This window comes from Oxyura jamaicensis, chromosome 11 (assembly GCF_011077185.1).
Source record: "Oxyura jamaicensis isolate SHBP4307 breed ruddy duck chromosome 11, BPBGC_Ojam_1.0, whole genome shotgun sequence".
Lineage (NCBI taxonomy): Eukaryota > Metazoa > Chordata > Aves > Anseriformes > Anatidae > Oxyura > Oxyura jamaicensis.
In genome coordinates this window covers 767,475-794,911 of record NC_048903.1, presented here as the reverse complement: position 1 = coordinate 794,911, position 27,437 = coordinate 767,475, and the positions used below count along the sequence as shown (strand labels likewise).

The 27,437-nt window shown below is 58.4% G+C and overlaps 2 protein-coding genes and 1 long non-coding RNA gene across 9 annotated transcripts in view; 1 reads left to right on the top strand and 2 right to left on the bottom strand.

Moving 5' to 3' along the window:
- Window positions 1-17,709, bottom strand: part of CARMIL2 (capping protein regulator and myosin 1 linker 2) — an 18,781-nt gene extending 1,072 nt beyond the window's left edge. For 2 of the 5 annotated variants that reach the window (XM_035336575.1, XM_035336579.1), the window contains exons 1-36: window positions 17,019-17,656; window positions 15,912-16,003; window positions 15,628-15,678; window positions 15,447-15,506; window positions 14,395-14,516; window positions 14,057-14,154; window positions 13,437-13,507; window positions 13,162-13,235; window positions 12,601-12,676; window positions 12,441-12,529; window positions 11,950-12,044; window positions 11,709-11,795; window positions 11,476-11,585; window positions 11,269-11,346; window positions 11,086-11,162; window positions 10,901-11,005; window positions 10,680-10,749; window positions 10,492-10,573; window positions 9,321-9,417; window positions 9,168-9,225; window positions 8,821-8,993; window positions 8,283-8,351; window positions 7,575-7,668; window positions 7,399-7,494; window positions 7,109-7,237; window positions 6,458-6,571; window positions 6,068-6,243; window positions 5,691-5,778; window positions 5,187-5,306; window positions 4,597-4,663; window positions 3,442-3,647; window positions 1,599-1,702; window positions 852-1,245; window positions 550-669; window positions 288-324; window positions 87-155 (exon numbers count right to left, since the gene is read on the bottom strand). In XM_035336575.1, the coding sequence (XP_035192466.1) occupies window positions 87-155; window positions 288-324; window positions 550-669; window positions 852-1,245; window positions 1,599-1,702; window positions 3,442-3,647; window positions 4,597-4,663; window positions 5,187-5,306; window positions 5,691-5,778; window positions 6,068-6,243; window positions 6,458-6,571; window positions 7,109-7,237; window positions 7,399-7,494; window positions 7,575-7,668; window positions 8,283-8,351; window positions 8,821-8,993; window positions 9,168-9,225; window positions 9,321-9,417; window positions 10,492-10,573; window positions 10,680-10,749; window positions 10,901-11,005; window positions 11,086-11,162; window positions 11,269-11,346; window positions 11,476-11,585; window positions 11,709-11,795; window positions 11,950-12,044; window positions 12,441-12,529; window positions 12,601-12,676; window positions 13,162-13,235; window positions 13,437-13,507; window positions 14,057-14,154; window positions 14,395-14,516; window positions 15,447-15,506; window positions 15,628-15,678; window positions 15,912-16,003; window positions 17,019-17,058 (3,688 nt within the window). In that variant the 5' untranslated portion in view covers window positions 17,059-17,656. Of the gene's footprint in view, window positions 1-86; window positions 156-287; window positions 325-549; window positions 751-790; window positions 1,246-1,598; window positions 1,703-3,441; window positions 3,648-4,596; window positions 4,664-5,186; window positions 5,307-5,690; window positions 5,779-6,067; window positions 6,244-6,457; window positions 6,572-7,108; window positions 7,238-7,398; window positions 7,495-7,574; window positions 7,669-8,282; window positions 8,352-8,820; window positions 8,994-9,167; window positions 9,226-9,320; window positions 9,418-10,491; window positions 10,574-10,679; window positions 10,750-10,900; window positions 11,006-11,085; window positions 11,163-11,268; window positions 11,347-11,475; window positions 11,586-11,708; window positions 11,796-11,949; window positions 12,045-12,440; window positions 12,530-12,600; window positions 12,677-13,161; window positions 13,236-13,436; window positions 13,508-14,056; window positions 14,155-14,394; window positions 14,517-15,446; window positions 15,507-15,627; window positions 15,679-15,911; window positions 16,004-17,018; window positions 17,657-17,689 lie in introns of those variants that run through there. The other 3 variants (XM_035336576.1, XM_035336578.1, XM_035336580.1) reach the window with 3 other exon arrangements.
- Window positions 3,537-27,437, top strand: LOC118172595. The gene is made up of 3 exons (XR_004753765.1): window positions 3,537-3,711; window positions 14,098-14,100; window positions 27,425-27,437. It is a non-coding gene; the product is annotated as an uncharacterized LOC118172595 (long non-coding RNA).
- CTCF (CCCTC-binding factor) overlaps window positions 20,895-27,437 on the bottom strand; it is a 29,424-nt gene continuing 22,881 nt past the window's right edge. For all 3 annotated transcript variants that reach the window (XM_035336586.1, XM_035336589.1, XM_035336588.1), the window contains 5 exons: window positions 26,246-26,406; window positions 25,638-25,820; window positions 24,766-24,901; window positions 23,526-23,693; window positions 20,895-22,457 (listed from right to left, as the gene is read on the bottom strand). In XM_035336586.1, coding sequence (XP_035192477.1) covers window positions 22,276-22,457; window positions 23,526-23,693; window positions 24,766-24,901; window positions 25,638-25,820; window positions 26,246-26,406 — 830 coding nt within the window. In that variant the 3' untranslated portion in view covers window positions 20,895-22,275. The remainder of the gene's footprint in view (window positions 22,458-23,525; window positions 23,694-24,765; window positions 24,902-25,637; window positions 25,821-26,245; window positions 26,407-27,437) is intronic.

Below are 27,437 nucleotides of genomic sequence, written 5' to 3'. Positions count from 1 at the left end.
GGGGTCCCGGGGTTCCTTCTGCCCTGGGTGGTGGGACCCTGCCCGGGTGGCCCCTTCCCCCCACGTCCCACCGCAGGCCCACCTACCTGTGGACACGGAGTGCGTGCGGGCCTTCAGGGACGGTGGGGAGTCCGCAGAGCTGTCCACGATGTCTCCTGCAAACACAGGCCACCGCATGGCTTCAGCACACCGAGGTCACCCTGTGCCACCAGCCCCCAGGCCGTCAGGGTGCCCAGCGGGGTGGCACCCAGGAGTGGAGGGAGGCTGGAGGAGATGTGGGCCCTCACCATCTGAACCGGCTTTCTTGATCTCGCTGTCTTTGCACTGCAAGGGAAAAGAAAGCTGGTGAGGGGTGGGGGACAAGAGGTTCGAGGGACAGACAGGCACACAGACACCGTGCACCACGTAGCAGCCCGTATGATGGTCCCCTTGCAGGGGGCTAGGTGACAGGGCGGTGGCAGCACAGCTCAGTGTCACCTGTGCCAGGGGGACACCACCTCGCTGCCCAGGTGGGTGCGGGCTGTGTCCCTCAGGAGGCTCCAGCCCCACCTGCTGCTTCTTGCCCTCGGCGGCCAGGCCCTTGGTGACGCCCATGCGGTGCAGCATGACGTGGACGCGCTGCTCGAAGGAGTTGGGCAGCTCCCCGTCGCTCTTCTCCAGGTGCCTCCTCTGTGGGACATCAAGACCGTGGCAGGGTGAGGGGCACAGCACCCATCCCCGTGGGTCTTCTGCTCAAGGGTCCCCGTGGCTCCAGCTGTCCCACCACCACCCCCCTTGGTGGGAACAGCACCCAGCCCACTGACAAGGTCATCCAAGGTGACATTTCTGGGGCTGGTCACGGCGATGCTTACCTTGTCCTGCCTGACCCCCAGCGCCTCCTCGTCCTCCCCGGGCAGCAGGATGAGGGACTGGGACTTGCCCTCCCGCGAGTACTTGGGCCTGATCCTGCGGGCAGCCTCGGGGGTCTGGCTGTGCTCGGGCTCGGTGCTGAGGGCCCCCTCCTCGGATTTGCTCAGCGCCTTGCCCGGCTCGCCCGCCTTGCTGGGGGCCCGTAAAATGTCACTGAGCATCGACCGCCTGCTCCTGGGAGCTGCCGTGCTGCCCTCGGGCTCCTTCTCGCAGCGCGAGCCCCGGCTGGATTTGGGCTTCTTGAAGGCAAAAAAATTCCCGATTTTCTTCTTGAGGGTGCGGGAGCTGGAGGACACCAGAGGGGCTGATCCGGGGCCGCTCTCCAGCACCATGGGGCTGGGGGAAGAAACATGGGGAAGATCAGCTCGAGGCCGTGTTGTGTTCCCCATCACCCCCCAAATTATGGATCCTGGTTCAAATTATGAACCAGGTCCCACCACCACCTCCCACTGCCGCCACCACCCTCTCCCACCCACTTTGCCCATGGAAACACCCCTGGGGGGGGGACACGAGCTCTGCCCCACTGTGAGCCCGGGGCACGGCATGCTGTTTTCCCCAGCATCCCTTCAAGCACTTGGCCAGCACAGGAGGCGAAGGCAGCCCTGGACATGGTCTGCAGGAGCACCACAGACGGCGATGGATGGGTGCTGCGACCCATCTGGGGGCTGCAGCCACCCCCCCTGGCTTACGGCAGCTCCTCGCTGATGAGCCTCTTGGTGAAGAAGTCCTCCAGGCCCTCATCCACACGGGTGATGCTCCGGTCCTCACTGTTCTCATGGACCACGGGCTGCACCTGCGGGCAAGCACGGTCATCAGCCACGGGTGGGCTCCTTGAGCCCCCACGTCAGCCAAAAACCCACTGCACCAATAAGTACAGCCCCCACGTCCTGAGCGGGCTCACCTCACCATCTCACCCCGCTGCACTGTGCCCCGGCTCTGAGCCCCCTCCAGCTTTGCTGTGTCCCCATCAGGGGCTCCCCTGGGTGCTGCCAGCCCCTCGCACAGCCCGCACGGCTCCTGCCCCACCACCGGCCCCACCACCACGGCGCCCTGACACTGCGGCACCCGCCCTGCAGGTGCATTGCCTCTCTGACCCTCCTCGGGGACGCTTGGTGGCCAAGGCTGCCCGCTGCCGCGGTGAGGAGCAGCTGGATGGCACCTCCACGTCTTGCAAGAGCCCTCCTACGGCGGGACCAGGTCTCCGATCTGGCTGCCCCAGAGGACAGGAAGCCTTTGGCAGGGATTTGAGCCCCAAGAAAAGGCCATCCGTGCCCCCAGCAGGTGACGGAGCTGGTGCCCTGCGGGATCTGCCTCCTGCCACCTGCACAGCCAGGCTGGGGCTGCCCCTCGGAGGCTTCCCCACGTGGAGGCCACCCTCATCCCCCTCGGGACAACCCCGTGGCCAGGTGAAGGTCACCCACTCCGTGCCAGGCGGCAAATCTGTCCACGGAGGAGGGCCTGGCCCTGGCACCGCGTCGGTGGCTTCCTATCGACCAGGCACTTCCCTGCTGGTGCCATTCCAACCCGTAACGCCTTTTCATTGCAGCTGGAGTCGTGCCTCTCCTTCCTCCTCCGACACCGGCGGCGGTGCCAGGCCCCCGCGCTGCGGCGCGGCGTGCCAAGGTGACGGCCCTGGGGCTGCGGCCGAGCGGCTCCCGCTGCTCCTCCTCATCCTCGAGCCACCCGTGGGGCGGCCACAGGTCCTGCCCAGCCTGAGCACCGCCGTGGCCAGGCGAGCCGGGGCTTTCTGATGCATGGACGGATCCAGACGCAGCTCGGTGGCGGGGGAACAAGCTGGCGCCATCGGGGTCCAGCCCTGCTGCCACCCACGGGGTTTGGGTCCCCCCGAAGCCCCCTCCCTGCTCGCTTTGGGTGACGAAGCTCCGGGCAGAGGGTGACCGAGCTGCTGACAGCCTTGCGCGCACCCACCCTCCCCTCCTCCATCCCCATGGCGAGCTCTGCGCCCGGAGCACCCAAAAGTTGCTTTTTGCTTCCAAAGCAGCCGGAGGAGAAGGGGAAGCGCTGCAGGCAGCAGCTGCCCAGCACTTCCCACCCCTCTGGGGCTGGCAGCGCCCGCGCCACCGAGGGCTGCGTCTCACTGCCTGATGCTCCCCGAAACCGTTTCTGAACCGTGGGAGAAAATTCATCACGGATGGATGGAGGGAGCCGGAGCCATTGACAGACACACAGCCCCTGCACGCACTCTGATTTTTTTTTCCCCTCCCTGATTCTCCCCCAGCCCCCGTGCTTTGCATGGCAGAGTCATAAACAAGGAGCGGGTGCCTGCCCGCCCGCCCCCCCCCCCGAGCCCCCTGCCCGTCCTCCGAGCTCCGGTGGCGGCGGCGGCTCCGGTGCATAAAACAGAATAATAAAATAACAACCCGGCCGCTGCTCCGCGCATCCCGTTTCCCTGCCTTCATCCCGCCGGTGAAGGGAATTCGCCCTTCCGAGAAAACCAGTAATAATAACAAAATCCGAACCCACGCGCACCCAACCCTCTCCCCGCTCAGCCCAAACCAACGCGGGGCTCACGTTCGGCTTGCTCGGCGGCTGCTTGTGCCTGCGGTTGGGCCTGGGCCTGGCTTTGGTGCAGTGCTCCAGCCTCTCGCCCGCGGTCGGCAGGTCCATGAGGGCTTCGGCGGGCGGCGTGCCGGGGAGAGCACCGGCGGCGGGCTCAGCATCCTTTGTGGCAGCCGGGCGCGCCTTGCCGCTGGCCGGCAGCTCCAGCTCCGAGGGACCTGGCGAAGGGCGAGAAGCCCACCGATGGCCGCGCGGCGAGGACCGGGGACGCGTGGATGCTCCGTGCCGCTGACGGCGGGGAGAGCTTGCGCGTCAGCCCCCGGGCAGCGGCTTTGCAGCGCAGCCGGGGACGGATCCTGCTGCCACGCCGGCGGCGCAGCGCGGTCCCCGGGGATGCAGGGGGAGGGATGCTCGGGGACCCTTGCAGCTCAGCCCCGAGGTGCCCACCGAGCGAGCGGTTCGCCAAGATGCTCTCCCCACCCCCCCAGCCCCCCCCCTCGCCGCCACCTCCAGATGGGATTTTTGGGGACGGGGCTGGGATGCAGGCAGGGGGTGGGTTGGGACTGCCCCCCCTCCTTCCCCCCCGTGTGTTGTCCCAGCCCGGTGGGCAGCTCCCCGTGCTGTCTGGTTATGGGTAATTTGGGGGAGGGGGGGTCAGGATGCTGCAGGGTTTGGGGTGTCAGGGGTTTACACGGGTGCAAGGCACCAGGGTGCGGTGCGAGCGCTGCTTCAGCCGAAGCAGACAGGCATCACAGCCACCCCCCCCCCCCCAAACCAAAAGCCTCCCAAAGGCTGCTTGTTTTCCCCAGCAGCCCCCCCCCCCCGATCCTGACACTCTCCAGCTGACCCCAGGCAGCCCACGGGGGATAAAACCAGCCACCAAAAAGCCTGGGGCAGCTCAGCACCCTGCAGCACCCATGGGTGACATTCCCCCCCCTCCCCACAATAGATGGGACATTGAAATCTCCAGAACTGTCCCCAAACCTCCCAGCGTCCCCACTGGGGAGCTCAGGGAATTGTCCCAGCTGGACCTCACAAAGACCCTGCAGGACCATCGCACCCCGAATTCACGGTGTAACCTCCCCTGTCCCTACGCCATCGGGGTGGGGACATGGGGACCCCCCGGTGCGGATGCCCGCTGAGCAAGCGGGGAAAGCTGCGCCTTACTTCTCACGGTCGGCGTGGGCCGAATGCTCCTGAAATGCTTGTTTTTCCTCCGCAGAGCCATCTTGTACTGCAGGGAGAGAAGCGTGGAGAGAGCCTGCTGTGGTGCCCGGCCACCGGTGGCGGGGGGACAGCCAGCGGCCGTGGTGGACGTGAGGCCCTCCAGGCTGGAGAGCTGATGGTTCCATCCTCATCAGGGATCATCGTTCACGATCAGCACCATCGTGGGTCGCCATCGTGGCACATCCAGCATCACCCCTCTGGGATGATGGACCCGGCCAGCCTTTGCCCAGGTGCAACCCCCACCCCTCCATCTCCCATCCAGCTCGTCCCTGGCACCCAAATAAGCATCTGCACGGCCCGGGAGCCGGGCTGGTGCTCTGCTGGCTGTCACCCCGTGCCACATGCGCCAGAAGGCTGGAGGGGACACACGCGTGGCCGGGGGCACGGCCAGGACGTGCCTCAGGCTGTCCGAGCCCACAGAGGCAGCAGCGCTAAGCCGGGCATCATCCCATAATGCGGATAAAGGCCCGTGGGCATCGTCACGCAGCGGCGGGGTCATCACTGAGCCCAAGGGGGGGACCAAGCCCTACCTCCTCCACCGCGAAGCCTTTCTCAGCGAGGTCCGAGAGGTTCCTGCTCCGCGCCAGCGCGGCGGCATCGTCCTCAGCGGGCTCCAGGAGATCCGGCCCGTGCGTGGGGAGGCTCTCCGCCTAAAACCATTAGGAAGCGCTTAAATTATCCCTCCGGCTGAAGCGCGACGTGCCGCTCTGCTCCCTGCCTGCAGCTGGGATTTGCGAGGGGATTTAGGGCTGATTAGCCGGCTGCTGGCCCCGGTGGCACCAGGGTGCTCCTGGCCCAGGTGCCCGGCTCCACCCCAGCACCCCACCACGCTTCCCTGCGGGACGTGGAGGAGCCACACGACCTTGATTCTGCCACGGCCACCTCGGGAGAAGGTGACCCAGGAGGAACAGCAACAAGGTGGGAACAGTCCTGCTTTGTGGACAGCAAACCCACGCTCACCACGCCGAGTGGTGTCTGCTACGACCCCCGCCTTGCCACGTGCCCTCCATGGGGTTTGGCACCGCGGCACTCACCAGCTTGCACTGGGCGGCAGACAGGTCTCCCAGCACGGCATCCACGATGCAGTCGGCCACGGCGGCTGTGACAGACAGCTTGATCTCGCTGGGAGCATAGAGAGGGGCGTCAGGGATGCCGCAGGTCCCCGACGTTGGTTCCCAGAGGAGAGAGAACCTTTCCCGCGGCAAGGCAGGATGGAGCAAGCTGCCTGCAGCCCCCCTGCCTCCGTGCTCCCCTTTCCCAGCAGTGGGATGTGCCTGCAGGAACGGCACCCCACGGGACTTCCCAGCCCCAAGCTGGACACGAGTGGGAAGCATCGCGCTGTTGGGGTTCCCCAGACCCACCGCCTAGCCCCAGGCTGCCGGAAGGAAAAGGAGCGAGGCACATCACCCACTTCAGCTTGCTGAAGACGTCGGTGACCATCTGGTCCAGGACGGAGCTGAGGTTGAGGTGCTCCTGGAGGTGGATGCGCTCTGACATGGCGTTGACCAGCTGGTCCCTCACCCCGCTCTTCTGCATCACGGGCGGGCACAGGTTGTGCGCCGTGTCCATCGCTGCCTGCATGATCGCCTGCGGCACACCCAGGAATTTGGGGGGAAAGGGGAGTTTTCGGCACCTTACCAGGAGCTGGGTGTTCTCCTCTTTGTTCCAAGAGATGCTGCGGAGGGTAAGGATGGGGGAAGACCCCGCATCTGGGGCTTCACTGCATCTTGGGCCGGGGTGGACAAGCATCCCATGCTGCTGGCAGCCCCCCGCTCTCTGGCAGCTCCCCATGGGTTCCCACCTGGATTTCCCGGCCGCAGGTCTGCGACGCTTCCTCGGTGAGACACTCCAGCTTGTGCTGCAGCTTGCCGCTCTGGTGCGGGGTGTTCCCCGCTTCGTACAACAGGGGCAAGATCTGCGACGGGGAGAGAGCACGCGCGGGTCATCCCGCGGCACCTCAGCCTTGCTCTGCTCAGCCATGGGAAGTCTCCATCCACGGAGGAGCATCCCCTGCATCAGCAGCATGCTGGGGCCTCCGTCAGTGCCAAGCCCAAGAAGGGAGGATGGGTGTCGTGGGCCAGGGGTGGCGCTGAAGTGGGGGCCCCCAAAGCTGCTGCAGGAGGGGTGGGCGAGCAGGGAAACCCCCTTACTGAAGAGGGGCTGCAAGCGTGCGCAAGAGTGAATTTGCATGCGCATGTGGAGGGGGTGTTGGAACATCTGGGGACTTGTCACAGAAAGGGGTTCAAATTTTTGTAGCTGTTCTTTAACATCTTGCAAGCATTCGCTCACACGCAGCTGTTGCGCTGACGATACCGACGTTCGCTGACTGCTGGTTAATCACACCACTAACGAATCAATACACCGCTCTGATCCCAGATCCGAGCCCTTCGGGCCGAGCGGCATCTCCCCCGCCCCGGTGCGATGCCGGCCGCCCCACGCGCGGCAGACTCACGCTGACGGCCAGGTTGGCGTTCCTGATGGCTTCCTCGGCACAGAGGATGTCCGCCTCCACCTCCCGTCCCGGGCAGGAGCTCAGGATGTCGACGTGCTTCTGCACGCTCAGGCAGATCTCGTTCACCATCTGGAGCAGAGCAGAGGAGCTGCGTCACCCGCGGGTACCCGAGCGTCGCCGCCAGCTCCCCCGCCGGCGGAGGGCACGGCGGGGACGGGGCAAGGCTGCGTGTCCTGCCCGTGGTGCCCGGGGATGTCCCTGATGGGGGACAAGGGACGGGGCAACGTCACCTGCTCGGAGGAGGAGGCCAGGATGCCCTGCTGCAGCCGGAAGGTCTGCGCGGGCAGCGCGCGACGCATCTGGTTCCTCGCCAGGCAGGACTGGAGCTGCAGCAGGCGGATGGATGGGTGGATGTCAGCGGCCGGATCCGGACCCCGGACCCCAACCCCGGCCTGCGTCCCCCCACCTTGTGCACGGCCTCCTCCGTCCTCTCGGGGTTGCTCCGGTAGGCCTGTACCACGTCGCTCATCGGCAGGGGCATGGACTTGAGGGTGTAGTTCCTGCCGGGAAGGGATGGGGTGAGCAGAGGGCACTGCCCCGCCTGGCAGCCGGGTGGAGGCTGTCCCATGCAGGTCCCGTCCCCTGTCCCAAGCCCACCCAGGTCCAGCTTTGGAGAAGGACAACCCTGTGGACCAGCAAACCCCGACGGGGCTGCAACGACCCACGCTCTCCATCCATCCACACCAGACCATGTCCTCTTTGTTCAGACCTCCAGAGCACCTACACGGCCACACAGCAGCCCGGGCAGGTGGATGCTTCCACCCATCCTTCATGGCAAGGAGGGAGAGGAGCACGGCGTCTCCAAGGTCCCCACAAGCAGCAGATCAGTTTGGGGCATGGTTCAGGGTGGGATGGGGCTGGGGAAAGCTGGGTCACAGCCGGCCCCAGAGCCCTGAAGGTGCTGAGACCAGAACTGAAGTGCCATCACCCAAGGGGTTGCAGGTTATGTGGAAAACGTGCTTGGACCCTGCTTACAACCGCTGGTACTGTGAGCAATGCGCCTGGGGATATGAGGCCCTGGAGACAGTGACACCCTGGGGACAGTGACACCCTGATGCCAGTCTCTTCTGCATGGTGGCAGTGGGCCAGGAGGACCAGGCTGCTCCCTCCTTACCTCTCCAAAGCCTGAGCCACCTCCAGGAGGCCAAAGGCAGTTGTGTTGTTCCTGTCCCAAACCACGGTCCTGCAAAGAGGACAGGAATGAGCCTTGCCCGCCTGCCAAGCAGGACAGAGCCTTGCCCGTGCTCTGTCCTCAGCAGCCTCCTTCCCTTTTCAGACACAACGTGGTCAAAAAGGGACATTTTAGGATCTGGATGACAGAGCCCAGTGAGGCAGGGGCTGCATGGGTCCAGCTGTAGCCTCCTGGGCCATGCGGATGCAAAAAGGTGGCCAAGAGCCTGCAAGCGCTGGCCCAGGGCCACCCTTCAGGTACAGACCCAGCTGCTCCCTGCCCTTTGCATGTCACCACGCATGTCACCAGCACAGCTGGCTGTCACGAGAGCGAGACACGGTCACGGCACAGCCAGGACCAGACCTGTCACCACAAGGAGCATCCTCTGGTAGTAGCATCAGCTTCCCAACCGGGGCCATCGTATCACAGCCACCAGGGGAAAACAGCCCCCAGGAGGAGTTCGGCGTGGTCCTGCTGCTACCTGAGCTTCGTGTTGATCTGCAGGGCCTTGGCCAACATCTTGGCGCCGGTGTCGCCCATGGCGTTGCCGCTGATGTCCAGCGCGGTGAGGCTGGTGTTGCTGCCCAGGGCGCTCAGCAGGACGTTGGTTCCCAGCTTGAGGCGCGACTCGGCCACAGACAGGGACTGGAGGGGCTGGGTGGGAGAAGAGGAGGGGGAGATGCGGCCGTTCCCATCACCTGGTCGCCCTGCAGAGCTGCAGCCACGCGGTGGGGACGGCTGGGTGGCCCCGGGGATGGAGGCTGCTCGGTGGCCGAGGTCAGGGCGCAGGTGGGATGGCTGGGGTGGGCAGGGACGGGCGGTACTCACGCAGTCGTCCTCCTGGGTGAGCTGGACGATGCGGTGCAGGACGTCCAGAAGCCCGTCCCTGCGGGAGAGGCGGGCGGTTATACCCACGCGCAGGGTGCCCGGTGCGAGAGGGGCTCCCGGCCCCGGGGACAAGGTGCCGCTGCCCGCACGCACTTGGATTTGATGTTGAAGTTCTTCCCCAGCGAGACGTGCCGGATGGACTTGCTTCTGCCAATGGACAGCACCAGCGTCACCATGTCGGAGTCGAAGCCTGCGAGAGACGAGCACGGCGCGATGCTCCCAGCCCTCCGCACCACAGAGGAGCGCCGAGGTGGCACCGCGGTCCCCGCAGGGACCCTCGCAGAGCCACCACGTGGGACAGCAGAAAGGTGCAGCCCCTGGACCCCTTCCCATAAACACATCTGGGGGGAAGCTTGGCTGAGCATTTTGGTTAAAACAGCGAGTTTTGGAGCATGTGAGCCGGGGGGACCAAGACCAGGATGAGGTTGGTTTTGAGTGACCCAAAACGCATCAGCTTTTCTAGGAGCCTCTGGCTGTAGAGACGCTGTGTGATCTGCGGTGAGATTTCAGCAAGGTCGCTTTAAGTTTTGTGGCATTTGGGGTGAAATTAAAGAGGCAGCAGACCTGATTTCTGCAATAATTAGGGTGGCTCTCCCACAGCCCCCCCGGCTGCAGAGGCAGGACAAGGTCAGCAGCACAGACGGCAAATTCCCGTGGAGAGGTAGGACGAGATTCAGTCCAAAGAGACCTTCTCCATATCTCACCTCGCCTCAAAACCTGAGCCAGCAATTTCAGACTGCAAGCTGAGGAGGTTTGTGGCACGAGAGACATGAGGTGACAATTTGAGGCAGATCCTGAGGCAGGAGGGGGCAGCGGGTGAGGCAGCCGCCCCATGCCCCGTGCTGGTGAGGTGGGACTTTGCTGGCAAGGACCCGAGCAGAGGGAGAAGAGGACACGCAAGGACTTCCCACCTGGGGAAGGCAGTAGGTTGTGGCTTTGAGGGCGGAAAGTCACAAAGCCTGGTAACCTCTTGGGCAGAAATCCACAGCAGGTGTTTGGGTGCCTTCAAGCCACTGGTCCCAGCTCCAGGCCCTTTGCTGAGCTGGTTTCCCAGTGGCTGCTGCCGTGGAAGGACTTCTACAGGCGATGAGCACCCCCCCGACGTTGGGTTAAGCAGCAGGGGGGGATTCACAGAGCAATGCCCTGGGCGATGGGTGGACTGGTGGGACTCCACCCCTGTCCTACACACCCAGGGATCCGAGCTGGCCTCTGGGAGCAGCCCGAGGCAGGAGAACCTCCCCGGGGTGCAGAAGGGGCAACCCACCGTTGTCAGACAGATCCAGGTCGCTGATGGCGCTGGCGTCGGGGATGAGATCCTGGATGACCTGGGCCCCCGCAGACCTCAGCTTGGAGCAAACAGCAAGACGTCGGTACAAGGGGAGGCCCGTGAATTAGATCCTGCTGTCGGGACGGTCACACGGACCCTCGGCACCCATGGGTGCCTCCCCTCACCTCGCAGCCGCTAAGATCCAGGTGCAGGTCGCTGATGTGGCTGTTGTACGCCAGCCCTTGCAGCATGGCCCTGGAAAAGGCCCCAGAGCATCAGCATGGGCAGCGTGGGCTCTGCCCCTCACAGCCCCATCCAGCATCCCTGCAAAGCCCCAGGGGACAGCACCCGGACCGCATCCGCCCCAAATCCACCCCCATGGCAGGCTCCCATCCCCATCCCACACCTGACGGCATCTGGAGGCAGCTTGGTACCCGCCACAGAGACGTGCCTGAGCGCACGGGCCTGGCTGAAGAAGTGCTTGATGTCAGGAGGGACGGCTTTCACCTTCCTGGAAGGGAAGGGCACAGAATGGCATCAACTCACCATCGCCGGCCACCCGCCTGCTCCCCTCCGCGATCCGGGGCTCACCGGTGTGAGTACGTGTTTTTGGAGAGGTCCAGGTGGACCAGGCTGGCGCAGCATCCTTGGACCAGCGCCCCAAAGAGCTGTGGGGTGGAGGGAGGACAAACACCGCTCAACCAGGGCACACAACCCCAAGGTGGAGCAGAAAGGGAAGGGTGTGGAGCCCCACGGCAGCAGATTTGGACTCACGGTGTCCAGGGAGCAGTCGGTGGCAGCCAGGCTGAGGTGGGCGAGCGAGGCGCAGCGGCCCAGGAGACTCTGCAAGCTCTGCAGGAGAGAGGGCTCAGCACCTCGTCCAGGACCATGCTACCCACCCCACGAACCCCAGCAGCGCCCCGGGTGCCTCCTCGCTCCTGGTGGCATCTCCCCCCCCCGGCAGCGCTGCCCCATGCTCACGGTGGTGTCCTCCACAGCCAAGCTGCCGGGGTTCCCCGAGAGGTCCAGGTGCCGGAGCGAGGAGCCGATGGCTTCGTTGGCTGCGAGCGCCTGGCACAGCGCGCTCATCCCTGCGTGGGGGAGGAAGAGAAAGGCTTCGGGCAGCAGCACGTCGCACCCTTCATCACGTCGCATCATTCAGCACGTCCTCGCAGGGGCTCCGTGGCCCCTCCAGGAGCCCAGCCTGGACGTACCTTTAGCAGCAAGCATCGTCCTGGCCAGGCTGAGGCCCTGCAGGCCCTTGGGTCTCTTCTCAAAGTACCGGCTGAAGGCGATTACCCCTGGTGAGAGCAGAACAAGCCCTCAGCACCTGGGTGCCACGCACAAGCGGGGCAGCGCGGGCCCCACCACGGGCACAGGGACCATGGCATGGATGGAGGGCTAGGACGTGGAAGTCAACATCTCGTGTGGGCTTGATCTCGTGCCGTCAGGTACCTCTGTCCTCCAGCTGGTTGCCGGCGAGGTTGATGGTGTGCAGGACGGAGTCGGGATGTCTGCTGAGCGCCTGGGCCATCCTCTGAGCAAAGTCACTGCGGGGAGGAGGACACCCCCAGGAGTGTCCTCTAAGGCCACCACCCCGTGGCCTTACAGGGACGTGCCACCATGCTGGCTCCAGGAGCACAGCCTCTCCAGGCGTCTCCCCCCCCTCCCCAAGGACCCCCACGTTCCTAAATTCCCAATTCCCTCAGCATCCTGAAGCCTTCCCAGGGCTGCAGCACCGGGCACAAGCGTCCCCATCCTCCAGCCTCCAGTTTGGGCAGCAGGAGCTCATCCTGCCAGGTGCACGAGCTCTGCACCCAAACTTTTGCCATTTTTAAGAATTCGGCGACGCAGCCGGAGGAAGGGCAGGGGGTTCCCTGTGCAGCCCGAGGCCCTCATCCTGCAACGCCACAGGGACCCCCCCGGGAAGGGAGGCCTCCCCGTACCATCTCAGCCCGCTGTTCTCCAGCGCCAGCTCCTCCAGCGTCACCGACTTGCTGAGCATGTACAGCAGCTGCTCGGCGATCTCCTGGTTCTGCAGGGGACAAAACCGCTCAGGCCCCGGCACCGCGGCAGGGACAGAGGGCTCGGCACGCGTGCACTCACCAGCCTGAAGTCCTTGCAGGAGAGCTTGGTGAACCACAGGTTGAAGGACAAGGCAGCGACGCTCAGCGCCACATCCCTGCGGGAGGACGGGGACGAGGGAGTCAGCGGCCAGCCCCGCAGCCCCCACACGTGTCCCCGGGCACGGTTGGAGTTTGTGGCCCCATCTCGAGGTGCTAACCCGTGCAATAACAGCAGCTTGGGGAGGCAGCAGGGCTGCAAGGCCTCCGAGCCGTGCAAAGCCTCGCAGCTGCGAGCGGAGCCGGCTGCTTTGCATGGGGAAACGCCCGGCTGGCGTGGCCTCTGCTTGCACCCCCGTGACGGTAACGGGCTGCCTGCCTCGTTTACATGTTAAAAACAAAGTCTGCCCGGCCTCGTGCCCCACGGGACTGGGCTTTTAGCTGTGGGAGGACAAGCACAGGCTGCAGATGTGTCCTCTCTGAGGCACAAGGCAAGGTCTGAAGACGAGCAGAGAAGCGCGACGTGCCACCCAGTGAACCCTGCCACGGGGGGACACACGGTGGCACGGCAAAGGGCGCCGTGCAGCGGGGCCGAGGCACTCACCGGCTCTCCAGGTGGCTGAAGTCCAGCAGGTTGAACTCCCGGCAGTCTTGGCCGTGGTAGATGTTGTCCACGTCCTGTCCAAGGGGACAGACACACGCACAGAGCTCAGTGCCAGCTCCTGGGAAGGGCTTCGGTGCCTCAGAGCTTCAAACGTCCCCTGGCCACCGAGGCAGCCAGCCCCAGCCCCAACCCCTGGACGTCCCCCAGCCCTGTGAGGACGCGGGCCGGAGCAGAGGCACCCATCCTGCTCCCCTGGTGCGGGGCGAGCAGCTCACCCACTGGACCTCCTCGCGGAAGGCAAAGCCGTTGTAATCGCATAAGGCGGCGTAGGTCTCTGAAAACCCACCTGCAAAGAGAAGGGGGCACGGTGAGCCCTGCTTCCCAAGGAGAACACGGAGGAAGACCCCTGGGGAGGGCAGAAAGCAGCAGGATGAAGGCAGGGGCTCTCCCTGGGTTGGCAGGGTGGCAGAGCCTCTGCTCCCAGCTGCTTGTGGTGGCTCCCCTGGCACGTCCTGCCTTTCTGCTGCCCACAGAGCCCCAGCCCCATGATCCCAGCATCGCCCCGATGACCAGTTTCCCCCTTATGATGACCCCATCACTTGAGAAATCAATGCATCGCCATTACAGTGACGGAGGTATGCCAGGAAATGTGCTCGCATCATCACCTTTTTAGCAACCACCTCCTCGTCCGTGCACCCCGCTCTAACTCTCCCCCCTCTAAAACCTCTGGAGCCTTAAAAGCTCCTGCTCCGAATCGGGCTGCAGAAGAAGCCGCTGGTTCCGCAGCCTCACACCAGGTGGATGGGAACACCCCCGGCTGCTCCCCCTCACCCATCCTGCCCCTTTTTTCGGGGAGCTGTGTCCCTCCAGCCCCCAGGGATGGGCGTGCGCTCACCGCAGGGCCCCTGGTTGCTCTGCAGCATCTCCTCCAGCGAGTCCGTGACCCTCCGGATCCTCTCGTACAGGTTGGGGGGCGAGTTCTTGAGCAGCGTCCTAGGGAAGGACCAGGGATAGCGTGGGGGTGGGCTGGGGAGCATCCCCACCAGCTACAAGACGTGTGCCAAGCCCGGAGGATGACCAGAGGCGTTCATCCCGCTATGTTCAGGGAACAGGGTGCTCATTTGGCCTCCATCAGCATGGTTTTCTCCTACCACAGGGACCCAGCAGCTACGTTGGACCATTCCAAGCCCTCTGGTCCCTACAGGATGACCCCAAGGAGCAGAGGACCCTCACCCAGGGGATGAGTCCGGGAAGACCTTCTTAAGTGACATGGTGACATGGATGACAACTTGCTCCACGTCGTCGAAGGACATGAGCCGGAAGGAGTAAGACGAGGTGTCCGTTTCTATGACAACCTGCAGAGGCCAAAGGATGGGAGACGCCTGAGAACACCGCCAGCGTCCCCAGACCCACAGACATGGCGGTGACAGCAACCAAACACCGGCCTCTGCTCGCATCCCCAGCCTACGTGCACAGGTACGGCTGAGAACGTGAAATTCATTAGTGGTGTGATGTGCCAGAATAAGGCATCGATCCGCTCCCAGATTCGAGTTTAGCCACTGGTTAGCCATCCCAAAACAGGGGGAGAAGAGGGTTTAATCAGCAGACACTGTGGGGCGATGCGGGTTCAACGCCCGCGGTCCCCCGGCCGTTAGTCTTGACGAACCTCCCTCGTTGCCGGCCAGCCCCTGACAGAGGCTTCCTCCCTGAGTTTCTCTAATTGGGTTTCGAGGCTTTTTTAGCTTCCAGCTCCTCCCAGATCCCATGGCAACACGCTCCGTGATTTAATTACAGGCTGGCTGAGCCGCAGGAGCGAGATGGCAGCGATCTGCTGGGACCGCAGCCGCCGCGCTTTCCGGATGCCCCCGAGCCCGGCTTCTGCGCTCCCACCCTGGCTCCCGGAGCTCAGACCTGCAGCCTTCTCCTCGACAGATCACGCTCCCATTGCCCAGCCTGTTCTTTCTGACAATAGTTTAATGAGCATAATGAAGACGGGATGCTAACGGGGACCGCAGCCCTGCTTTGGGCCCAGGCGACCCGTTCAGACATCCCGCTCCATCCTGCTTCGCTCCCACTGCCTCGGCCGCCTCGCCGTAAGAGGATTAGCGGGGTTTAAAACACCTCCCAGCTAAATTTGGCAGCGCCTGGGTTAAGCCAGCCACAGTTTATCACCTTGTCCCCGCCAAGCAGGAGCGGCCGGGGCTGCACCCACACTTGTCCCCGGCACCCGTGGGTGCCCCCGCGGGGAGGTGGGCGCTGGGTTCACCCCGCACGGTGCCACTCACCACGCTGGGCTCTCGCACGGCGATGTCCCTCACCTCCAGGAAGCTGAAGCTGCTGTGCACCTGTGGGAGAGGAGGGTTGGGACACAGAAAGGGACCCAAGGGTCTCCCCTATGCCCCATACTGACCCGAGCCCCCCCCCTTCACCCCTTTCCCCCATCCCACCCCTGGGCCCCGCACTCACCCTGACCGGCAGCATCGCCGGCACCACGTAGGCTCGCCAGGGCGTCAGCACCTAGGCAGGGGGAGATCGGTGGGATGCGAGCAGGGTGAGCCAGGAGCCACTGCCCTGCACCCCTCCGCGGCCAGTAAGAGGAGCAAGGCAAGTGCATAATTAAGATAATGAGGTCTGCAGCCTGTGGCAGGGCCAGGGGCTGTACTGGGGTCCCCATGTGTGCCGTGGGTTTGGGCCCCCAGCCCCAGCTCAGGCTAACTGCAAAGGGACGTAGTGCGGGACGCTGCACGTACCAAGATAAAGTCGTCGTACTTGGATTTCACCTGCAGCTGGACGCTCTTGACCAGGAGGATCTTCTTTGTCCCCAGGGAAGCAGCGATGCCCTCTGGAAGGACCGGTGTCAGAGTCACTCCTGCCCCCCTCGTGCCCTTGGGGCCCACGGCGTGACGTGCCCAAGGACATCCCCCCGCTCCCCATGCCAGGGAGAAGCGCTGAGCATCCAGCTCCCCTAAAGCACAGCAGCTGCCCCGTCCCCTCCTTCCAGAGGGACCAAACACCCGGCACGTCCCCCGAGGGCAGGCGTCCCCCACACCCTGCCACCAGGCAGCCGCTGCTCCCTGGCTGGACGCAGCGTCCCGCGGCTCCTCCTCGCAGACCCCAGCCAGCTGAGCCCTTGCACCCTTTGCCGGCTGGCTCCCGTCCCTCGAGTGCTGGCAGCCGCCCCGGCCAAGCTCTCGCCTGGATTTCTGCATCCCCACACGGAAAGCTTTCACCCAGCCCCTTCTCCACACAGCCATCCCGCTCGGGGGTATTTTTCTTTGCGGCTCTGCCCCCACGGGGGCTCTGCTGTCTCGGTTACACACCCGAGGGAACCAAGGGGAGCAGAGGCGAACCGCGCAGGTCCCCGTCGTCCCCAGGGACCCACCCTGGTGGAGCTGGGAAGCAGGGCTGCGGTGACCTGCTGCTCCTCCCCAGTGCAAGCTCTGATTGGGCTGGTGAGGCTGCAGCACCTCCGGACCTCCACAAACTTTTATATTTTTTATTATTTCCCTCCAATCAAAAAGAGGAGGCAGGAGAACTTCCCCGAAGCTTCTCACATCCCTCCTGCATCCCTCCCTGCCAAGCCTGGGGCAGCCCAAGGCTTTGGCATCACCGGACCCTGCTGGTCAGCAGGAGGAACCAGCCTGGTTTGGGGGATGCTTTTGGCCTCAGCAGCATCCCCGAGGAAGCGAGCTTTGCAGGAAGGAGCTGACTCGCTCAGAACCTCCTGAGAAGTGTCTGCAGGCCCCGAGGAGCCCAGAAGCTGCTCCGCTGGCCCTGGAGCAGCTGCGGGGCCGAGGAGGCCGTGGACCAGCGGGCACCCACGCGGCAGGAGGAGCGGGCAGGCTGGTGCTGCTTACCTTGCAGCTCAGCGGGGATCCCCCCGGGGGACGCGGCCATGGCGGGGACCGCGGGCGAGCCGGCCGGCGGGATCAGGGCAGCATCCCCCAGCGCAGCCCCTGCTCGGGGCGAGGGGCACGGTGCCGGGAGGAAGCGCTGAGGTTACCAACCGGCAGCGCTGCCGCCTCGGCGCCTCCTCCCCCTTCCAGCGCTCGGTGCCTCTTCCTGCCCCGTCAGGCAAGATTTACCCAGCGAGCAAGAGATGCGAGATGAGAGCGACGGAGCCCGCGGCCCACGCAAAGCCTGCGAGACCCCGCGCTGGAGAGCACCCTTGAGCTTTCCGAGGGGGCCAGGAGCAGCACCCTCAAGTTGGAGGCTCCCTGGTCTCTTCTTGCCCCACAGCCGGTGGCCCTGGGGTGGTTTCTGGGGACACATTTCTGCCTCAGTGGCTGGAGATGGGTGGTGAGTGTAGAAAGGCTTCCTGTGCAGGGAGGCCAGCCCGGCTCCTTCGCCTTGTGTTGGGCACCCAAGGGTTGGTGGTGCAGATGGGTGCTGGTGCCCACGGCACGGCGCTTCTCCAGAGCCCAGTGTCCCAAATATCTCACCAGGGTGTCCCCTGGCCAGCCCCAACCGCTGCCCCAAAGCGAGGATGAGAAGCAGGAACGAGGGTGGCCTCCTTGGAGCTGCTAACACAGTGGGCACACCAACCCCACTCTGCTCTCCCAAGGACGGCTCCAGATTGGGCAAGAAGATGGAAGCAGTCCGGGATGGAGCAGAAAACTCCTGTGCAGTGCTGTGGGACTTCACTGGGCACAACATTCCTCAGCGTTGGTCCAGCAGACACTGACGGGGACTCATGAGAAGGTCCTGAGGGAGGATGGTGCACCCACCCCCATCACTTTGCTCAGCTCCGGGAGGTTCCCTGCAGCCCAAGGCTTGCTGAGGTCCCTCTGGTCGCACCTCGAGCAGATCAACTGCTCCCTTCCGTTTGGCGTCAGGCACACACCTGCTGAGACCCCACCTGTCGCACCGGCCAGATTGTTAACCAGATGTCAATTAATAAGACATTAAACAGTGCTGGCTGTAGGGTTGATCCCTGAGGACCGTGAACCACCAGCGTCGGCTTTCATTCTGCTGACCGTGCCAAAGCTGGTGGCCCAGACAATTTTCCAGCCTCCGGTCCCCGTGACTCCAGTTTGGCTATGAGGAGGCTACAGGAGACCACGTTAAAGGCATCAAAGTCCAGCGGAGCATTCACTGCTCACTTCTTGCCCACAAAACCTCCTTGGAGAATGTCAGTCAGGCTGGATGTGCCTGCGACAAGGGGACCATTCCCAGTCACCTCTTTGTCCTTTTTCTGCTTGGAAATAGCACCGAGAAGGGTTTGCTCTCAGGAACCACACTGAGCGCGATCTGCCTGAAGTTCCTCAGATCTTCTTTCTTACCCTTCCTGAAGATGGGCAGGACATTTGCCTTTTTCCAGCTGTCGTGAACCTCCCCACATCACCAGGACTTTTCAGAGATGATGGAGCGTGGCCTTACAATGACCTCGGCTGGTTTCCTCAGCACCCTCAGATGCATCCTGCAGCCTGCCCTGAGGCTTGGGCTCCGGGAGGCCTGAGCACAGACCTCTCCAGCACACACCAAGGCAAGAGCAGCACTGAGTACCATGTTTTTTCCCATGTCCTCTGCCACCAAATCCTCTGCTCTGTTAAGAAGCAATCCTGCATTTAGCTCAGCCTTCCTGCTGCAGCAGCCCTCCTCGTTACAGAAGCCCTCATCCCTGGTGAGGATAAGAGAGGTCAGTTTTTCCCCGTTGCTGCAGAAGAGCCGTGGTTTGTACCAACAAAACCTAAGGCAAAGGAGCGGGCTTGGTGCCCACTTTGTAACGCAAGAGAAATTGGTCCCTCTAGCTCTGGGGAGCCCTCCATTGCTACAGCAGCTGTGAGCTCAGCGTGGCTGAGGCAGCAATGCCCTCAGAGCCATGCTAACCCTGGCTTTTCACCCGTGAACCTAAACACGTGGCACAGCTTTTCCATCAGCAGCAGTGGGGTGTCCTCATTCAGGCTTCAGATGCTGCCCTGGGGAGCGCACGGGGACTCGGCGCTGCATCTCTCCAGAACAGCTCCGCCACGGGCAGACCAGAAGCCCGTGAGATGCACGAGCAGAGGTGCCTGCCCGAGGCAGGAGACCCAGCTCAAATCTAAATGAAGAAAACCAGGCTGCGTACCAGCACTGGTTACTGAGCATGCATGCGGAAACCAGGTCAACTGAGCGAGGTAACAGTCGAGGGTGAAGAAAAAGGAGAGTCACAGGTGATTGCTCCCATCCCCGTGAAGCCCTTGCTTCGGCCTCCGGAAAAATCCCCAAAGCAGCCTACAATTAGCAGGCCCACTCTGTGTGCAAGAACACTGCTCTTACCTATTGCGTTAACTACTGCTGCTCAGAAATCGTTTCCTCGGAAAAAGCAGAGCAGAAGTTGCCAGCGGTCCCTTGGAGATCAGCCGCATCTTCCCACGCGTGCTGCTGCAGCAGGCTGCGCCTCGCGGGGCAGGAGCTGCCAAGAAACACAGCACACTGTCAGCACAGCAGAGTCGGGAGCAGATCCTGCAGTCTTTGTCCAAATACACCTCTCAGGCTGCCTTCCGTTCAGCCCAGCCACGCACACAGCTCTTGCTGGAGCTCGGAGGAGCTGGAGGAAGAGCTGGCAGCAGGAGCCCTGGGATTTCTTGGGATTCAGGGTCACTCAGGGCTGGGTGCAAGGCACAGACTACATGCAGACCAAGGGAGGCCTCTGCTGGAGCGCACACCTCCTCAGGGCACTATCGCAGGTCACTAGTTAAAGCCATCATAAAACAGCTTTCACGCTCCACTTGGCAGCAGAGGCCTGAGCCCAGTGCCTAAGAGCTCGTGGCTTTACCCGTCAGGCTCACGGAAGGCAGACTGACAGCATTCACTGCGACCCCAGGGATGTGGCATCGACACACGGCTGCTGCAGCGCGAGCCCTGGGCCAGGCACAAGCAGAACAGAGCTGAGGGATGGCAACAGCCGCAGCTAGCTGCATGTCTCTGCTCCATCAGCACGGGCTGCAGGACTGTCTGCTGCCACCTTCAGCTTTCTGGCTCACCAAAAGGCATCCCTGGCTCTAGGCTTACCCAAAATTGCCTTTCCTTCAGGGCACTGCCTCTGTCTGAAGTATCTCTTTGGGCTCGTGAGCACAGAAGCTCCTTACCCGATTGAGAAAGCACTTCAGGGTTTATCCACTTCCACTGCCAGACCTGGCCCCTCGCAGGACAGCCCTGATATTTGCATCTCCCACCTGCTGAAATAAGCTCCCATCCTCCTCAGGATTGCAGGCATCAACCCCGAGACAGCTTTCCTCTGCAAGTTTAAGGGCCACGTCTTAGGACCAGTGACAGGCAGTCAGCACACACCTGGTTAAATACTCCTGACATTACTTCTTGCTTAAAGCTGTAAATGATACAAGTGTCAGTGGGCAGCAGCCAGTCCAGCACATTTTGCATTACCTCTGCCCTGCCTCAACACAGCCCCAGCAGAGCAGCTGAGACCCCTGGGACACGAAGGAGCTGCCGTAAGGTAGCTCAGCGCGCTGCCTACGCCACAGTAATGACGCTTGGATATGATGATGCTTGGTTATCTGCACACTCACCTGTGACTGACAGCAGCATGCCACGATTTAATTTCATAGCTTGCCACCCTGCATTCAGCACACGGTAGAGGAACACCCACGACGAGAAGAGCCCGTTGCACTGTAAGCAGCTGCTCCGTTTGCGCAGGCAGGCCTGCGGCATCCTTCCGGGGGGGGACTTTACCGTCCGGAGATCGCTGCCAGCTCACACAGTTATGCCCAAAGAAAGCAGCCGGTGAGCACGCATGTTAATCCATTATTATTTATTAGCTGTACAGCAGTATATTCTCCTTCCCAGCTTTCAAACCCCATTACATATTTTATAACAGTATTTTTTTCCCATGTTGGCTTCCTAAAATAATGAAAAATATCACACAGTACAGCTAAGTACAAAAATGCATCAACCTAGAGTCTGATAGCTAAACTGATAGCTCTCTTAAAAGCGATACATAGAAGAAAAATTTGTTTGAAATCAGCAAGACTGAGGCTCTATAAAAAGCTTACATATTTTAACATGTGACAGTTTCATATACAGGCATCATTTGTATTTCACATTATTCCTTTTTTTTTTGTCTTTATTAGAGATCCAAAATTGTGTAATTACTGACCTATTAAAATTTCCTGGCCCAGGTTTTGAGGGCTGCAGTGACCCACTTATAAATCACCACTTCTGCCTTAACATAGGATTCATAAACACAAAATACAACTACAAGATAGAGCAAAGAAAATGTAGTCGTGAAGTTATAACTCAAAAAGAAGGTTAATTATACATGTTTCAAATGCCAGTTTTGTGCATTTCAAAACCAGATTTCGTGTGTGGGTTTCTGTTGTTCTGCAAGCAATAGTCTGGGTACATCTCTACGTGATTGGTTATCAACAGTTTTTCCAACATTTACACTCTATCGATCTTCTTGTCACTTAGTTCAAAAGGAATTAAAATACTGGGGTTTATTTAAACTGCATTTTTGCATACCTCTTAATTAATGGAAAAAGATTTAAATGTAAAAAAAAGTTATTTACAAGCTTGACCATTACAGAAATGCTTTGCAGAAAGCAAAGCATATTAAGGACAGAAACCAGTTGGAGCATGCCAAAACTACCGTGTGCAGCCGACTTGGAGAACCAGAGCTAGTCAGTGGGGAAAAGCAAAAAACATTTTAAAAGTCTAGAACCCTCCCAAGTCTGCATTTACAGTTAAAAACACTACTGAGAGAAGGAGGCTCAAGGACTCTGGGAACTGGAAGGGCAAGTCCGGAGTGGTTTACCACATACTCTAGTCAAGGCTTCCACTTTTGTATAATAAAACTTGTTGCATGTAAAGCTGGCCCAAGGACCGTGTTTACGATGCAGTTCAGAGCAAAACTAATCAAGCACCTCACAGGAAACCCTCAAGGACTCCAAAATATTTCCTAATGTTCCATGATCCTGTAATGCTAACATAAAACAGCAAGTTCTAGTTAAATCACATTCTAACATCATTTTGAAGTTTTATTTCCCAGTATGTTTGGTAAAATGGTCTAAAATGATGCATTTCCCAAAGCCAAGAAAAAAGGTAAAAGGAAAAATAGATTTGAGCCGCTTAAACACAGCCCAGGCCAGTTCAGTCATCCAGCGTGGTCTTCCTCCATCACCGGTCCATCATGCTGAGAATCATCTCAGGAGTGAGGTCTCCATTTGGAGCTTCCACTACAGCAGGCTGAGCTTCCTCCTCTTCCTCTACTGTTTCTGCATCAGGTTCTTTCTTTACTTCAACTATAATATTTTCAATTTCACCAGTGTTCTGGTCTTCAACCTGAATGATTGCTGCAGCTAGAAGGGCAGAAAGCAAAGGGTGAGGGAGAAAGATTACACCTTTTTTTTTTGTTCCAGAGCTGGCCTCATCAGATGATTTTTTAGTAGGTACTTAGACTCTTGCATGGAAAGAGAAGGCGGGGCCCACAATGAAGGCATTCCCACATCAGTGCAGTGATTCACTCTGCTTCACTCATCTAATCATCAGCCTTCTGTTTCCTTGCCTCTGTATAAATACTTGCTGCTGGTACAAGTATAAGGTACACTGGAACTTTAAGACATTATTCCAACAGGGGATTTTGCAGAGCAGTCCACAAACAAGGCTACAGCAATGTATGGGCGTGCATCAAATCAGCCTCTCTTCACTCATGGTGCAAGGAAACGCTTCAAATTTAGGTGAGTCTGGTGACACTAGTGACAGAGGCAGCACAAAATGCTTCCGCAGGTTGTTATTCTAGGAAGGACAAGGACACATCTGTAGCACTGAGCAGACAGCCAAGCCACTGGGGAGCCATCACCCCCTGCAGGAACAGATTTGCCTTTCCTGCTTTGTTCCTAGTTGGTTGTTTTTTTTTTTTGTTTTTTTTTTTTTTTTTTTGAATTTAAGACTTTGCAGAGTTATTGATTTTTATTCTTAAGGAGAAAACTCTACAGTTGAAACTGTCTGCATTCATGCTACGCTCAGAAGTACCTGAAGTGTGTTAATTTGTGGTAATACCTGCAGAAGTCTGCAAAGGTCCAAATAACATGGTGATTGTGCTATTACTTTAACAGTAACTGTACATTAATACAGACACCAACTAGGGAAAAAATGAGCAGTCTGCACATCTGTGAGTTTAAATAATACTGAAACAGTCCTCTCCTTTTTGCCTAGGCTGAAGCAATTATGCATCCTCATGATCAGGAAACACTTGCAACTCTTTTCAAACAAAAGGTGTGGTCTTTGCAAAGTAGAGGCAAGTACAGTGTTTTTTGTTTTTTTTTTTATAAGCTCACTTGAGGGGATTAGTTCTCTTGTAAGAATTGCCAAATCCAAGGAACAAAGAGGTTCAAGCAGAGTAACATGAGCTTCAAGCAGTGACTTACGCTGGGATTGCTTTGTTTGAGTGGCAGCTTTGCCTGGTGGTCTTCCTCTTCTTTTCTTACTGGGAGGTGGTGCGGGAGCCTCTTGCTCGACTTCTGGTTCGGCCTCAATTTCTACTGCTGTCTCCTCCTCATCTTCATTATCATCCAAGTCTGGTTCAGCATTTTCCTCTAAAAGAAGCATTGGATCAGGTAAGTCTTCAGTTTAAACAAGAATGAAACATCTACCTACAGGAAGTCATCAAATCCTCATCCAAAAGGAGTCAAATCAGGGCAGGAAGGCAAACGAGGCCTTCGTTGCCAAGCTGGTGGCACAGACTGCCAGTTACCTTCACATTAGAACGTATCCCTTTTGCCCCAACTTACACCCCTTCTTAATTGCAGAAAGCACTTCAGATGAAAGACTAATTAGCAACACTGCCTTTGCAGAATCATCTTTGAACTAGCTGGTCTTCAGACTCCACCTGGATTTTCTTGCTGAAGACATGAGCGCTTTCCCTCCATCGGGGCAAAGGCTGTGAGTTTTCCCTTCACAAAGAACACCACGGTGAAGGCAGTTTATGTGCTGCAACAGTTTGCTGTTGCCCTGTTCTGGAGAAGCATACAAACAGGAGCTGCCCTATTATGAACTGCACCCAACCCATCTTCTGGCATGGTGGCCAGCACGTCCAAGAGCCCCTCAATGACCATCTCCTCAATACCAGTGTATCCACAACAACATTTGTCTAGTGGAATACACCACCAGCTTCTTGACCCTTTAACTGGCTCAGCAGGCCTTCTGTAAGAGTCCGTAGATTGCCAGCACCCCCTCCACCCCTCTCGTGTATGCTCCCTTCCCTTTCCCACAGAAGAAGCCAAGCTAATCCAAGGCTGGGGTTGTTTGGACATGCCATTTACCCTGTAGCAGTCAAGTGGGAGCATGTGGCATTTCCTAACAGAAACACAGAGCTTCTTCCGGGACACTGAAAACACTACCAGAGAATGTAACACATAGAAAAGCAGGCAGGAGAGGAACTGAGTTTTTTCAACTGCACGGTCTTAGGAGGAGCACGGGATGGCAGAATCCATACTATCCATTACAGGCAGTCATTTCTGTACCTGGCCATATACCATTATTTTTTGTATACCAACTAGATAAAAGCCTTTCAAGTACCAGAACCAACCTTCAAAGTGACAAACCAACAGTTAACAAAGAGTGAATCGCAGGTCTCTAACTCTCAGAATGTACTGAGTTGTTTCTTACCACTATCAGAGGAATCTTCCTTCTTAGAGCGCATCTTCCTCTTCCGGCCACGTTTGCCCTTCTTTGTCTCTCCCCCATTCTCTCCTTCCCCACCATCTAGGCCAGAACAGTTGTCAGCATGTCTGGCCATTGTGTTCTACTCCGTGGAAAAGGGGGAAAAGAACAACAAACACAACATGCATTAACATAAGGTCAAATATTCTGATCCTGAATTTACAAACATTTCTGACAACTTCTGATTAACTAAGAGACCTGGACAAGCTTGAGAATTTGGCCCACGTGAACCTAATGAGGTTCAACAAGTCCAAGTGCAAGGTGCAGCACCTGGGTCACGGCAATCTGAGACACGAAGACGGACCAAGAGAAGAACTCATTGAGAACAGCCCTGCAGAGAAGGACTTGGGGGTTCAGGTGGATGAAAAGCTTGACGTGAGGCAGCAGTGTGTGCTTGCAGCCCAGAAGGCCAACTGCATCCTGGGCTACGTCACCAGAGGAGTCGCCAGCAGGTCAAAGGAGGTGACTGTGCCCCTTTGCTCTGCCCTTGTGAGGCCCCACTTGAAGTACTGGGCCCAGTCCAGGGCCCCAGCACAAGAAGGAGGAGGGTCTGTTAGAGTAGGTCCAGAGGAGGCCCACAAAGATTACTTTTATTCATAAAGTTGAATTTTTACACTGTGAACAGTGTCAATGCTAGTACACGATAGTACTAATTCTGAATTATACCAGGTCTCGTCTAAGAAACAGGTGTTCTATTTAAAAGGGTAGTGCTGTGGCCTGTATCTTCCCCGTGGGTAAACACGTCATCGCTCCTGCTTCCCCCACCAAGCCTCATTCCACCAAAAAAATCTGTAATTGAAACCAATACATTCCCTTACCCTGCGGGTGAATGTTTTACCACACTTGGAACAGACAAAGGCAGCAGGGACAAAGTTGGGATCATGGTATCTTTTGAAGTGCATATCAAGGAGCTGTTTCTGACGGAAGGTTTTATCACAATGGCTACAGGCGTAAGGCTTTTCTCCAGTATGGGTCCGTTTATGCATGACCATGTGCCGCTCCTGACAGGAACAATCAAGACAGCAAGAGTAACTTAAGAACTCATACAAACACAGATGAGATGATTTTCGGCCACAAAGCAGCCAAACTTTAGTTTAGGAACAGTAACAGAAAAAGATGGTTCTGCAGGAATGTGAGAACATCTCCATGGATGGTATATTCGGTCCTAGCTACTCCCATCCTATACAGACTTATTTCTTCATCATCAGATACACCAAGGTTGTGACTTATCTGCCTTAGAAGGAACTCCTCTACGGGGAGGAAGCACTACACCAAGCAGCATGGGCCAAGCTTTTCCTTCACACCCTTCAAAAGAAGGGGAGAGCTTATTTGATCTCGACAGTCAAACTTAACAGCTAAGATTTCCACCTCCTGTTTTTACCTCCTGTTCCAACGCTCAGAAGGGGTGCCAGTCCCACCAGCTTACCTGTCTGCATGCGTAATCACACTGGTCACACTTGAAGCGCTTCTCATTCTTGTGAGACTTTTGATGCTGTATGAGGGCATAGCGTTCGTGAAACACAGCGTCACAATAGCGACACTTCTTGCCCTGTTCAATGTAGGAATGCTGCTTTCGCAAATGAACACCTAGGAGCAAAGAAACAGAGGCTTTAACCATGATGGCTTTCCAAACATGGAAGAGACTAGTTTGCGGTCCCTTAGCATTATTCCTGAATCAAGTCAGGAGACTGAACAGTTAATTTAGGATTCTACCAAAAAAGAAAGATACACAAGTAAAAGCAACCAGAACAATTTCTAGACAGGAAGGTCTTGCAGAAAATCTCCAAGTTTTCCCACAGAATTGTAGATTTACTCATTAGTAGCCATCAAGGTTTGCACAGTGCAATTCCATCTGATGTTATGCCACATAAGGTTTGTTTGTTTTTTAACGTAAGTTGTTATACACAAAAAGCCCTGCAGGCATCTTAGACGATTTTTCAAACCATCTACACTAATCTCAAAGCATAACAGACAACAGGGACATCAGCGACCAGGTCTGATGCTGACAGTATCCATCCACAAGGATTCCCTTGGAGGACAGCGCAACGTGAGTTTTATGTAACACATTAAGATCATCCAAGGAAAACGTAACAGTCCACAAGACACTAAGGACTTCTCTGAATTGCCTGAATACAGCCGGAAGCCAGGTAACATGTTGGGAAACAGGATTTTCTGCAAGACTGGAAGCCAAAGTGACAGGGATAGAAGGCAGTGGGGATACCAGCAGATAATCCCCAAGAGAGGTTTTAGTAACTCCTTTAAAATACTCAAACTAAGAGCATACCACAGCTGCACAAGGTAACCTGTTGTAGACTAAACCATTATTAGGAGAAAAATTCTTCATAGTTAACATCAGATTTTCTCTGTTGTAAATCAGTTCTCGTTTGCTCTGGGAGACACCTGACATCATTTGGCTGCCATCCACTCAAACTGCCTCTCATTGTAGCACTTCAAATTCTTCTTTATTGGAAGGGAGCCTGCCTTTCCATTACATGGTTGATATTTTGCTTATTTTGCTTACAGACTGAAAGTTCTGCCAAATCGTGGCTTCTTCCTTCTCAGCTGCTCTGGGCATGATATTATTTTTCACCTTCTTGTACATCAGAGAGCTTGCCTGC